This window comes from Setaria viridis, chromosome 5, assembly GCF_005286985.2.
Source record: "Setaria viridis chromosome 5, Setaria_viridis_v4.0, whole genome shotgun sequence".
Lineage (NCBI taxonomy): Eukaryota > Viridiplantae > Streptophyta > Magnoliopsida > Poales > Poaceae > Setaria > Setaria viridis.
This window is the reverse complement of record NC_048267.2, coordinates 40368971-40383057: the sequence shown is the minus strand read 5'-3', so window position 1 is coordinate 40383057 and position 14087 is coordinate 40368971. Positions and strand designations below refer to the sequence as shown.

At 44.2% G+C, this 14087-nt stretch overlaps 1 protein-coding gene across 1 annotated transcript; it reads left to right on the top strand.

Moving 5' to 3' along the window:
• The first annotated feature begins 10273 nt into the window (after positions 1-10273).
• LOC117859173 (large ribosomal subunit protein eL36x) lies at positions 10274-12759 on the top strand. Its single transcript, XM_034742375.2, has 4 exons — positions 10274-10406; positions 10524-10652; positions 11739-11938; positions 12523-12759. The coding sequence occupies exons 2-4, from the start codon at positions 10551-10553 to the stop codon at positions 12554-12556; spliced, it is 336 nt and encodes a 111-aa protein (XP_034598266.1). The 5' UTR covers positions 10274-10406; positions 10524-10550; the 3' UTR covers positions 12557-12759.
• Positions 12760-14087: the final 1328 nt, after the last annotated feature.

The following is a 14087-nucleotide window of genomic DNA, read 5'->3' as shown; positions in this document are numbered from 1 at the left end:
CCAGTTTGATGAATTCCGGGGCAGAGCAAGCCCGATTACTTCAGTGATAGTGCAGAACACCGGCAACGGTGGACGTAGGAGGGATCCGGAGCAGGGGGTGTCCTACACCCAATTTCTGGAAACACGTCCCCCAGTCTTCTTAAAAGCTGAGCATCCCTTGGAGGCTAACGAGTGGCTTCAGGCCATGGAGCAAAAATTTCGAGTAATCCCCCAATGTACTGTCGTTCAGAAGGCCGAATTTGCGGGACTTCAACTTCAAGGTCCTGCAGCAACTTGGTGGACTAGTCATCTGGCTAGGCAGCCAGTGGGGAGGGAAGTCACATGGGAAGATTTTAAGGAAGCCTTTCGGACGCAGTTTATACCAGAGGGTGTCATGAGAATGAAGCTGGAACAATTCTTAGGACTGCAACAAGGAACTCGCAGTATTCTGGCATATACCAGTGAGTTCGATCATCTAGCCCAATATGCTCCAGAGCATGTCAACACTGAAACCAGAAAGAGGGATTGTTATCTCCGAGGACTTAATACGAGAATGCAGGAAAAGTTATCCATCTGCACGTTCGCTGATTTCAGTTCCACGGTAAGCACAGCCATTACCGTAGAAGAAAAAATGAAAGCATTGGATGAAACTTTGAAAAAAGAGGAAGCATTAAAAAGGAAGGCTGTTCCTTCTGGAAATTTTGGAAATGCCCCTCAAAGGATGAGGATGGTATATAGAGGTCCTCCCCGACCCATGTATCGTCCTTCATTCCAGCAAAGGCCTTTCCAGTCCTGGAATGCCAGCGCTCCCAGTGCTGTCCCTCGTCCTGGAACTGCACCACCTTTCGGGTTTCGTAACCCTACTCCTTCGGGAACCCCACAGGTTTGTTTCAACTGTGGGAAGCCAGGACATTTCGCCCGAGACTGTCGTTTTCCCAAAATTAGGGGAAACGCGAACTTAAAGGCTCAGACCTCGGGCCAAGGCACTGGACAAAAGTTTGTCCGTCGCAAGTTTGTCAACACCAAGACGGGCCAAGCTCACTATATGACTGTAGAAGAAATTCCAGAAGGAGAGCCAATCCTAGCAGGTATGTACCTTGTTAACAATTATCCTGCTATGGTTTTGTTTGATTCCGGTGCATCGCATACTTTTATAAGTAAAGAGTTTGTTATACAACATCAACTAGAATTTCATACCTTAGATGTCAAATATGCTATTCAAGCTACTGGTGCCACACAGAATACCAATCAAGTAGCTCGCAATGTGATTTTAAACCTAGAAGGGAATGAAGTGGGAGCTTACCCTTTAATTCTGGAAGATCAAGGAATATATATTATTTTGGGAGTAAATTGGATGAAAGCACATGAAGTTCAAATTAATGTGGTTACACGAAGCATTAGCCTGAAAGATGACCAAGGCCACTCTTTCGAACTCCAATTACCCGTTCGGCCTTGTTTGGACCAAATAGTCAAAAGGACTAGAGCAGTGACTCTAGAATCTATTCCTGTCGTTAATGAGTTCTTAGATGTATTTCCAGAAGATTTGCCTGGGCTACCGCCTGACAGAGCGGTAGAAGTCACTATTGAATTAGAACCCGGCACCGCTCCTATCTCTAGAAGACCGTATCGAATGCCACCTAAAGAACTAGCAGAATTAAAAACACAACTCCAAGAATTGTTGGATAAGGGTTTCGTCCGACCCAGTACTTCACCATGGGGCTGCCCAGCCCTGTTTGTTAAAAAGAAGGATGGTACATTAAGGCTATGTGTGGATTACCGTCCCTTGAATGCGGTAACCATTAAAAACAAGTATCCGCTGTCACGGAATGACTTGTTGTTCGACCAGTTGTCCGGAGCTAAGGTCTTTTCAAAAATCGACCTTCGGTCAGGATACCACCAGATTAAGATAAAACCCGAAGACATACCAAAAACAGCCTTTTCAACCCGATATGGACTATATGAGTATTTGGTTATGTCTTTCGGGCTGACAAATGCCCCAGCGCATTTTATGTACCTCATGAATTCAGTATTCATGCCGGAACTGGATAAATTTGTGGTTGTCTTTATAGACGATATCCTTGTCTTTTCTAGAAACGAAGAGGAACATGCGCAACACTTGCGCATTGTTCTAAATAGACTCCGGGAACACCAGTTATATGCCAAATTTAGTAAGTGTGAATTTTGGTTAAAGAAAGTTCCATTCCTTGGGCACATACTATCCGCAAAAGGAATCGAAGTAGATCCCGGAAAAGTCAAGGACATACTGGATTGGAAATCACCAACTTCTGTTCATGAAGTAAAAAGTTTCTTGGGAATGGCTGGCTATTACCGTAGATTCATTCCCAATTTCTCTAAGGTTTCTAAGCCAATCACCGAGTTATTAAAGAAGGACACGAAATTTGAATGGAAATCTGAGTGTGAAGAATCATTCCAAATCTTGAAGAAATTATTGACTACAGCCCCAGTACTAGCTCAACCTGACATAGAAAAACCCTTTGATGTATACTGCGATGCCTCAGGAACAGGCATCGGGTGTGTTCTAATGCAAGAAGGCAGGGTTATTGCTTATGCTTCTCGTCAGTTGAAGCGTCATGAAGAGCATTACCCTACTCATGACTTAGAGCTTGCTGCCGTAGTGCATGCACTAAAGATATGGCGACACTATCTTTTAGGTAGTGAATGTCGTATCTTTACTGACCACAAGAGCTTAAAGTATATCTTCACTCAGATGGACTTAAACATGAGGCAAAGGCGGTGGCTAGAACTGATTAAAGACTATAAACTAGAGATTCATGACCATCCTGGTAAAGCTAATGTGGTGGCCGACGCCTTGAGCAGAAAGGCCCAATGCCATTGCACTACCGTCCAGTCTAACCTGAAGACCCTGTGCGAAGAAATGAGAGAATTAAGTTTGGAAATAGTAAAACAAGGTACCCTCCAGAATGTTATGGTTCAAGATACCTTAAAAGAAAGAATCATAACGGCCCAAAAAGAAGACCCATGGATTAAAACACTTTATCAACAAAAAGCCGAAGGAAAGATTCCTGAACTTAATCAAGAAGAAGACGGAGGACTATATTTCAAGAACAGGATAGTAGTTCCGGAAAATGAGAACCTGAGAAGATTAATCCTAGAAGAAGCACATTCATCCAAGTTCTCCATTCATCCCGGAACCAATAAAATGTACCAAGATTTAAGGCAAAGATTTTGGTGGGCCAAAATGAAACCGGAAATTGCAAGATATGTGTCAGAATGTGACACTTGTCAAAGAGTTAAACCCATATTACAGAAGTCGGCAGGTTTGTTACAACCTTCAGAAATTCCTGTTTGGAAATAGGAAGATATTTCTATGGATTTCATAGTAGGATTACCTACCACTTCAAAGGGGTATGACTCCATTTGGGTTATTGTCGACCGCCTTACTAAGTCGGCTCATTTTATTCCAGTCAAAACAATTTACCACGTGTCGACATATGCCAAACTCTATATAGCCCGGATTGTATCTTTGCACGGAGTGCCAAAAACCATAATCTCCGATCGAGGTTCCCAGTTTGTTTCCAGATTCTGGGAACAACTGCAAAAGGATATGGGTACTACCCTTATTAGAAGTTCTGCTTATCATCCTCAAACTGGAGGACAGACAGAGAGGGTCAATCAAATTTTAGAAGACATGTTAAGATCATGTGTTCTTACCTTCTCTAAGCTATGGGATGAATGTTTACCCCTAGCCGAGTTCTCCTATAATAATAGCTATCAAGCTAGCATTAAGATGGCACCTTTCGAAGCCTTGTATGGTCGAAGATGCCGAACTCCTCTAAATTGGTCAGGAGTAGGAGAAAGGACACACCTGGGATCGGACTTGGTTATGGAAATCGAGGAGAAGGTCCAGAAAATTCGCAAGCACTTAGAAATAGCTCAATCCCGGCAAAAGAGTTATTCAGACAGAAGAAGACGGTTTTTGGAATTTTCTGCCGGAGATTTTGTATACTTAAAGGTATCCCCAATAAAAAGCGTACAGCGCTTTGGAGTAAAGGGTAAATTAGCCCCGAGATATATTGGTCCCTATGAAATCTTGGAACGAAAAGGTCCCGTGGCATATAAGCTGTCATTGCCTGATCAACTTGCTTCTATACATGACGTATTTCATGTATCCCAGTGACATTTGAAGTAATACAGTGACCATGAAAATTCAGAAAGAAATCCAAGAGAAAAAGAAAGGAAATTGTCAAAAATTCCAAATTCGGCCAAATTTTGACCGAAATTTGAAATTCAAATTTGAAATTCAATCAATTTCAGAACCCTTCGAGCAACATTTCAAAAATTCCAGTGATTCGATGTTTATCTCAAGCCGACGCCAAAATAAAAGATGGCGGTCTTGAGTTTATCTTCAAGTTCTGTTAAAGCACGGGAGGCCATCGGATTAAGGATCAACCGTCAGTCGCTTCTGAAGATCACGGGCGCCAGAAGAGCGGTGACAGAGCACCCAGACGTGTCGCCGCCGCCGTCGTCGGTCGTCCGCCAGCATGACTAGCTAGGCCACCTCCTCACCACGCAAGCCTAGAGGTAGACCACGGTGGCAGCCATGCGCGCGGTGAAACCCTTGAATGTTTACTGTTCCCGCGCCACCGTTTCACTGCTCTTCTTTTTACCGCCGCCCGCTCTCCTCTGACCAGTATCACCGCCGCGCAAAATTCTACCACCTCCCAGTAGCTCCTGTCGATTCCTCTCGCCCACTCCTCCACAGATACCCTAGCTACACCCCGATCCAGTCGTTGTCCCACATCCTTGCCGGGATAGCTGTGCTCACCGTCGCTTCTGTCCGCCGCCGTCGCGCCGCCCGCTCACGGTGAGAACCACCTTGCGCTGCCTTTCTTCCTTCTTGAGCAGTCGTAGTCAAGTCCTTAGGGTCTGAGGATGGAGTAGAAGCAGTCGTTTGAGTCGGTTAAGTTGTTGTCGCCAGGAGCCACGGCCGGCCGAGGGAGTCGCCGCCTGTCGCCGTGGAGGAGATGGCTCCGGCCATCTCCTGGGGAGCTGTTGCCGCGCACGGGGTCGTGTAGGTTTAGGGTTGGTGTCGCGACCTAGTTCCGCCGCCGGGAGGGCGCCGGCCGGCGAGCCGCGCCGCCCCGTGTCGCGGACGCTTTTTGGCGGGAGGTAGAAGAAGCGCTGGGCGCTCGGGCCCGCGCGTCAGAGAGAAGAGGGGGAGCAGGAGCAGGCCGAGGCGGTGCGGTCGGTTGTTGGGCCGCAACGCGTTGGGGGCCCAAGAGCAGCGCGCGTGCGATTCGGCCGAAAGAGAAAAAGGCCGGTGTGGTTCTTGGGCCGACATCGCGGAGGCCCAGGGAGTCGCGCGCGCGAGCGACGCAGGCCGGCGTCGCGAAGTAAAGGAAGAAAAAAAAAGGGCCGTGGGCCGGCGTTGGGCTGCCAAAGGAGAAAGAAAAGGAAAGCGGCCCGTGGGGGCCCGTCAGGGGGAGGAGGAGAACCGGCGGGTAGAAATGAATAGGAAGGTGGGGTCCGCGCCGTGGGGTCCAGTGGTTCGTGAGAGAGGGTAGAGCGCGGGTGAGTAAGAAAGGTTTCTCGGGTGATTTTCGGGAAAAATTAGATTTCCTTTAGTAATTTAATCCGTTTAAATTCGTTTTACACCATTTTAATCACAGAAATTTGTAGGAGTGTCCAAAATTAGTGAAACCAATTTTGTTAGGCTTGTTTTATTTTCCTTTATGCATTAAAATTTTTACACCCTAGGAAAATAATAAAAATTTAAGTATTTATTTAATGCCTTCCTTTTAAGGTGATTAAATAAATACTTACTATTTATAAAATGTATAAAATATGAATAATGCTTTATCAATCACAAATAATTCTTAAACCATAGGAGATTAGATTTTCAAGTTAGAAAATATTTACCACTTTTTCTAAAAATTAAAAGAGAAGCTATAGGAAGGGTTAATTAAGAAAAATAAAAGTATAGGTTAATCTTTTTAGATTCTATGTGTTTGGCTTGCAACTTATTCATGATAAGTCGTATAGTCCTTGTTGGCTTGCAACTTTATCATGAAGGAAAGTTGTATAGTATATTGTTCAAAAAGTTTACATTCTAACCCCTGCATGTATATATATGACGTAGATCCAGAAGCACCGGAAGAAGATTACTGGGAATTTTCAGAAGGACCCTTGGAGTCCGACGAGGTGTTTGAGTTTGTTCCCTGTGAAGCAAATCCGTCGGCTTCTACTAATCTTTTTAACGATCAAGGCAAGCCCCGGTGCATTTATACCTATCTATTTTGGGATCGTTATTTCATGTGACTAGTTATAGGTTATTTGTTGATCGCATGCACTAAGTCTAGGAGTTGAATGAAACCTATTCTTGTGTATGATCCTGCCTTGATTTAAGGACATCTTTGCCACTTGTTCAAATCCTAGAAACTACCCAAGTCTAGAACTGCTTACTTGCTTACATGCTTGGTTTACCAACCTTAAGGCAAACACTTAAGTCATACATGTTGCTTATGAAGAATAGTTTGGAATATGGAACCAGACAGAAGCTAGAGATGTAATTCTGTCTGCTAGATTAATCTGGTTAAGGACCGATCCGTGTCTTAACCATTGATCAAGTGATAAACATCTGATCACTTACTGGGTATGGGACCAGTAAAGCCCAGTAGATTAGTAAATTCTATGATCAGGAATGCTTCGTACCCGCATTTGACGTGCTGGAGATTGGCAGGGGTGTAGCCTGAAACTCACATGGAGATCAGGCCAGACGTGGGGTCCCATGTGGGGGTGCATCCCTGGGTCCGGGTAGTTGTATTCCTAATCATTGACTTTGCTAATCGAGAGGTTGTTAGTACGACCTGGACAATCGTATAATGCTGGTGATCAGGGTACTCTCCTGCAGGATGTAAATTGATCCGGATCGCCGCAATTCTCGGTTATGAATGCACTTGATCGCTGTTAAGCATCGTAGTATAAACTCATGCGATATAAAATCTCCTGTTGCCAAGTACTGTATGATTTAACAGCTATGATTGTTTTACTTCTGTTATCATCTAAAATGGTTAGGTAATGACTTAACTATAATAAAAGATAAAACTAAGGCCTCACTCGTAGTAAGCTTTTTCGGCAAAAATTGTGTCAACCAAGCACACCCAAAGGCTGACTTGCATTCCAAAGAAAAACTATTATATTGGTTAGTCGGGTAAGACTTGCTGAGTACCCCGTACTCAGGGTTTTCCCCTTGTGGTTATCTTTCAGAAGCTCCACAGGAAGCTACCGAGGAGGAGACCCCGAAGACCTAGAGTATTGACCTGAGTCTCACAATACTCTAGAAAACCGTTTATCGACGCATCTTCTCCTGAACTGTTTATGTCTAATCTTAGAGCTTGTCTAATTCTACATCACTAAGTTTGTCTCAACTTATGTCTTGTAATAACTCGTACCTCTTAATTATGTATGTAAAAATGTAATGTTTGTTGATATTATCCCCTCGCGGATATTATCCTGATGTATGGTGATGTGACACGTCGTGGATTCTTCGAGGAGTCCCAGGGACACTCGACGGACTACCGGGCTTTTGCTGTTTTAGGTGCGTCTCGGATAATTGCTGTTCCGACAGCGATTAGGCGCACTTAAACCAGCTTAAGTTGGGCGGTTCCGCCACATTAGCCCTCCAAACTCAACTAATGGGAGCTAATTTTATACCACAGATGATAAAAAGATAAAAATACCCTCCCACCAAAAGAGTGAGGCAATGTACCAGGCTCCACCAGGGTTAGAATGGACTTTGATCAATGTATGGGTTAAAGTAGCCCCGGAGCCAAACAAAACAGGGCTAAATAATGGTGAAATGAAAGATCTTTTGCGGACGAGTTACCTCAGTAGCAAGCTCCCAAGAGTGGGAGGCAGCTGGCGGGGGTTCGAACATCTGCACCGTTGAGCTGATGAATGGGGAATGTGGACAGCTTTGCAGATCAAGATGGAGTAGGAGCATAGTTGATGGTAGTTAACACACCAAGTTGTGAACCGCAAGCGCACGGATCATCGTAGTTTTTCCCTTAGAGTATTCCATCTAAGATTTATCAATTCGTGGATCGGCAGCGAACTGACTAGAGATTTCCATCTAATCTAACAGATTAGTCCTAATATGAAGCATTGATTGTATATGAAGGCAAACTTGTTGTAAAGATCAATGGCATGAATAAGTGTAGATCACATCCACATATATATATGATATAACACCACCAAGGGTAGCAAGAGCCTATCATCTTCTAGTTGTAGTGCTAGCCAACGAAAAAGCACATCATTCATCTCATCCAAAGCAATCTTTAAACTACTACTACCTCCGGTCAACCTCCCGAAAACCCCCACCCTACATAGAAGTAGACCCCGTCACGATCCCCCCTATTGGCGCAGGCAATTTAAGGGCACGAACACAGGTGAATATATATAGCTATCATGAAGGATCGACATACTAGATCTAATCACCATGATTACATAAAGTATGTTATGTAGTCTAAACTAGCATTAGACTAAGGGACAAGCATATTCATGATAGGTAGAAAGCATAGAAGGAGACAACGAGTCACTAATAGATCGGATGATATGAAGAACATTACTCATATAATAGATGTATTTAGATCATCACCTCCGAGTACATACCATCAATGATCTACTACTGGCTCTCCTGAACTCCACCATGGCACAACCCCGCGAGGAGGCCATGGCGGCTAGGGTCAGCCTAAGCCATCTCCTAGACAACTCCGAATACTTGCAGCAGCCCTTAGCTTCCTTTGGTGTATGCCTTTGGTTTCGTTGAGTTCCGGTGGATGGACTTCAGGGCTCAGTGAATTTATAGGGTATTTATAGTCTGGAGAGCGTGTGGCAGAAATTGGAAGGTAATTGGGCAAAGGAACACCCCAAACCGATCGGCCTAGGGGGGTCCACGTTGATCGGCTTGGGCCTTCCTTTTGTCATCTCGCGCCCTCCTTCGTCTCCAAGTCTCCCCTAATGTTTATGAACCTTATTTTTTATGCATGTGGGCCTAACTCGTCGATAGCCTCAGGGTAAGGTTGGATCTTGATATCTTTTCAAAATCCTGCTTGCTTCCATCTTTGATACCAAAGTGAACTTGCCATATCTTAAGAAACTTAGCCCCTAAGTCTTCTTGGAGGAGTGCTCACCAAGAATGAGCATGATCGGGGACCTGAGGACCTATAGGTTGATCGGCCTATGCCCTTTTTGGGCCCGTTGGCCTTCATCTTTCTCTTTATTGTTGCTTGTCCAGGGCCTTATTCCATTATGCTCCAATATAGTCCAATTTCCTGCGAAAATAGAATGTCCTTCAAAATACAGTACATATGCAAAAGCGGGGTTATTTCGAGTGTCAAGTGATGGGTTAATACAAGAATATGTATGAAAACACCACTTAAATGACACTAAAAGTATATAGATATTGAGTGTCAACACGCACGCTGTAGAGAGAAACCATACCAATAAAGGCAAGAACAATGATACGCTGAAGGCTAAGGCAAGGTAAAAAGCACAAAATAAGGCACTACTACAACCTATGAGGGCTGAGGGCTAAGGTTAACATAGCTGAAAGAACCTATGACAAGGTGGGGAGGTCTAGATACCAAAAGAAGTCCAATTGAATATCAAGGAGTGGTTTAGTTCAAGATATCGATGGACTACACCACATGCTTCGATCGAGATAATGATCATTAGCGAGTAAATTAGCTTGCTCAAGGTGTGGGAAAGGAAGATGGTGCATTGGTGTAGTTGCTTAGAATTACACCGGTAGCATAACAAATCAAAGAAACCTACACAAAAGTCTGATTGGATGTGATAAGAAAATAGTAGGAGAACATCGAGCCGCTGCAGTTCAAGATGTCCACATACTTTTGATACCAACCTAAACACGCTAAAAAAAGACCAGAGAGTATCAAATATAGTAGGTTGATGTCGATGGACCAGATGTGCACTGAGATCTTTATTTTCTTCGAGGAAATTGGCTTGCTCAAGGCACAAGGAAGAAGAGTGTACATTGATGTAGTTGCTGAGGAACACAGTCGGAGAAGAAAAACTCAAAAACCCTACACATATGCCTCGTCACTATGAGAAAAATATCTAGAGGAAAAAAATTACATGTTGCTATCTGAAAATCATACTAGCGGGCCACCTTGCTAGTATCACATAAAAATAGGGTAGAGGCAAAATCTTTTTGAAAACAAAAAATCTCCACAGAGAAAAGGAAAAGGAAAACAAAACCCCATGTGCATATGCGAAACGAGCCCAGTAAGCCCGGTCTGGCCCATCAGTGCCCCAAGATGAAATCTCACCCCGAGGGTGCGTGTATATAGGTCCCACCCCTCTCGCTCTAGGGTTTCTCGACGGACTCAGCCGGCGGCGTAGGGTTTTGCTCGCACCATTTCCAGGTTTCCTCATCGAGCGCCGCCTCCCATCCCAAATCTTAAGTTCTCAACCCAAAGCTACAAATCCTCTACCTCGTTGCGTTTAACTCGATTTGGTTCGTTCCATTGCGTTCGTCGCAGGTCAGCGGAGCGAGCGCGAAGCCGGCCATGGCGCCGACACAGGCCAAGTCAGGTCTCTTCGTCGGCATCAACAAGGGGCACATTGTCACCAAGCGCGAGCTGCCGCTTCGCCCGTCCGACCGCAAGGGTGTAAGAATTTCTGTCCTGAACCTCCGATCTATTACTTCTTCCGCTCTGTGATCTCAAGTGCTAGTTTGAACCTAACTAAGGAGCTACCACTACCTGTAATGATGATGCGCTGAGCCTCTTGTGTAGATCTGTGCTGAGTTATTCGTTATGATTTGTGTATTAAATGCCTTCTGAATTTCACACTCTTAGAATCGACTTGATTTTGCTCGTTTGAACCTTAGTGTTACTGTAGATCTAACTTCTATAACCAATGGCTAGATTTTGAGGTGTGATGCAAGTGTAGGTTGGGTGATTCAACCGTTAGGTCAATTGGATGTGTTGCTTTTGTGGATTAGTGAAAAGATATCATGATTACCTTATGGTTACAAGTATTCCTCCTGTTTGAAAACAGTTTTGTTGTGTTATGTTGATCCTCTTGCCTCATCTCACCTTTGGCAATCTGGAGAGATTTCAATACTCCAAGTTGCTAGTCCTGGAGGCAGATATTAATTGGTGAGACATAACGTGGAGGCTTAATCACATTTTGATTTTGTTTCTAAAACTTCTCACTAAATGCATCTTTTCAATTGATTGTCTTGATACATGAATCAGAGTCAGAACTTTCACCTTGTAACATTATGGGTATAGAGCTTAGGAGTTAGGAATAATGAGAGTATACTGTTGAATGATCTGTATTGGTTGGTCTAGTGGATATGTGGCTTTAGGCATAAGAAAGCTAGGTTTGAAACATTTGCAGAATAGTGGAAAAGATATCAGCATTACTGTACAGTAACAAGCAGACCCACCATCTATATTGATTGTCATGCCTCATCTCACCTTTGGCAATCTGTGGATTTTATTACTTCAAGTTGCTAGTCCTGGAGGCAGATATCTATGGGTGAGACATAACGTGGAAGCTAAATCTCATTTTGGTTTTGTTTCTAAAAACATCTTGGTAAATGCACCTTGCTGCATCAGTTGATGTAATTTTGAGAGAAAAGTTTGAGGCTTTGCTTGCTGTCATCTGCTCATATATGTGCTTTGTCCTTTTTTTTTTATTTGTTTAGCATCATGTTCTTATATTTTGTCTTGGCCCAATAATTTCAGAAAGCTACTAAGAGGGTGACTTTCGTCAGAAGCCTGATTAGGGAGGTTGCTGGATTTGCCCCCTATGAGAAACGTATCACTGAGCTTCTGAAGGTTGGGAAGGACAAGCGTGCACTTAAGGTGGCCAAGAGAAAGCTTGGTACTCACAAGAGAGCAAAGAAGAAGAGAGAGGAGATGGCAAATGTCGTCAGGAAGATGAGGTGCGGAACATTCTCTTTGCCATTTCATACCATGCTATTTCATTCTGTTTTGTTCGGATGCAGTTATTCATATTTAATTTGAACTGCTTTGTTGTATCATGTCAGTCTGCTATGAGTTCTTTGACACTTGCTGGGTCTGTTTTGTTCTGATGCAGTTATTCATATTTAATTTGAACTGCTTTGTTGTATCATGTCAGTCTGCTATGAGTTCTTTGACACTTGCTGGGTAACAGACCTGTTAAATTCATTGGTGAAGGAATAATATGTTGTGTACACAATACCACAGTATAATGGTTAGATTGTCAGGCACATGGTTGACTGGCCACACTTTTGTTTTTCATGTTTCTGCCAATGATTTTTCAGCAGTACTTTTTATGTAAAAGAAGGATGAAGTGATTAGTTTATTATGTTTCTAGTACTGTGCAGTCTAAACACGATGCTTTGCATGCAATGGTTTGATTTCCCGATCACAGTAACATGCGGATATGCACATAGCCAAATGCTGCTGAATTGTGCGAATTTTTCTCTAGATTCATTCCATGTTCTGAATGGATACTAATAAGCTGAACCTTTTTCCAATACAGGTCTGGTGGTGGTGCTGCGGACAAGAAGAAATAGATTTTGCAGAATCATGATCCTGTGGCGTCCTTTGTTTATGTGCTTCATTAGTCCCTGCGAATAGGAATTTTCTAGCCTTGGCAACTGTTTTGGCCTCAAGAACAACCCAGTGTTCTGAGTAAACCTATGAAGTTTTGGAAACTATTATCGCCACATGGGTTCTTTGCTGATCGCCTCAATCGATTTGAAAAAGATTCCGTTTATTCTATTGCTTGTGCATGACAAGCACCAATTAGCCGGTTGCAATGACACGGTATGCCTCTTGGTAAAGCTTGTCACTTGTGCATTACCACTGCACCAAGATGGATGTGTCGAGCAGATTGCATATGTGCCCATTGCTGTCGGGTGTTCTTTGGGTTATTGTTTTGCTCACTAGTGGTAAGCGATTTTTCGTACCCGTATGTTGTGGTTCCCCTTCTTCCCCTGCAACTCCATTGCTGGTCGACGCTGCTGTTGTCTTGCTGAATGCTGATCGACGCCGGCCGGTGGAAACAGCGTATGAACGATCGAATAGCTAGCTAGCAGCTAGCAACGCGAATTTCTGTTCTTTCTTTACTGCTTGCGCGCCATGCATATGGTCCATCTTTTTGCTCGCTGCGGAAAGCCCGATTTCGAATGCGGATTTGAAATTTTCGGAGGCTCGCGGCCTATTTGTCCGCGGGCCTCATTCTTTTCAGCAACATGAGCCGGTCTATGATCAGCCCAGTTAGTGATCAAATTGCGCAAACTTTTGTAGAAAGGCTTCATTTGCCAGGATCAATTCCAGCCCAATGCGCATAGACCAGCCTTCTGTAGTATGCCGATCAGCATTCCCGCCAAACCTTTTTTCTGCTCATTTTTCTGCTTGAGACAACATATACGGGTCGTCGCGCAAAATTCCTATATCTGCCGTATTGACATATACGTAAGGGTCGCCGAGCCAATTCCAATATGAAAAGCTCTCACAAACGTGCAGGTATTTTGATCCGCATGAAAAGGTAATTGCAATATTGATTTTGGACAAAGGGCAATTTTGATAAAAAAAAATTTGGAGCACTGCCTTGAACATTTTGAACGGTGAGAGAGATGTGAAACTGAGACTCTCTAGTCTCTAGGAGAATGGTTTTGGATGATGCCAATGAAGTCAAAAATTAAAATACGGACCCTGAAAACTTGGTTGTACTTACGCTTCTCGTGTCCCTCCTCTCACCCATTCAGAATGTCTGCCCCAAGAGGTCCCCTGTTCCTCCACTGCGTTGTTTGATCTGATCGAGCCCGTTTCTTTGGCCACGGGCACACGCACCATCGCGCTCGCTGCATGCAAGTCCGGAATTTTAGGGTGTTGACCCCCGGACGCCTCATGCCATGTCGCGCCCCTGCAGCGTCCGTCGTCTAGCACACGGGCTTTGGATCTTACGGTTCCCTGTGAGCCTGTGCATACTACGGCTCTACGGTAAGGTTCCCTGTGAGCCTGCTCACACCGCCTAATCAAACGGCGTCGCGTTTCCCAACCGGTGCAGGCAGGGAGGCAGGCAGCGCACCGGTGTTTTTC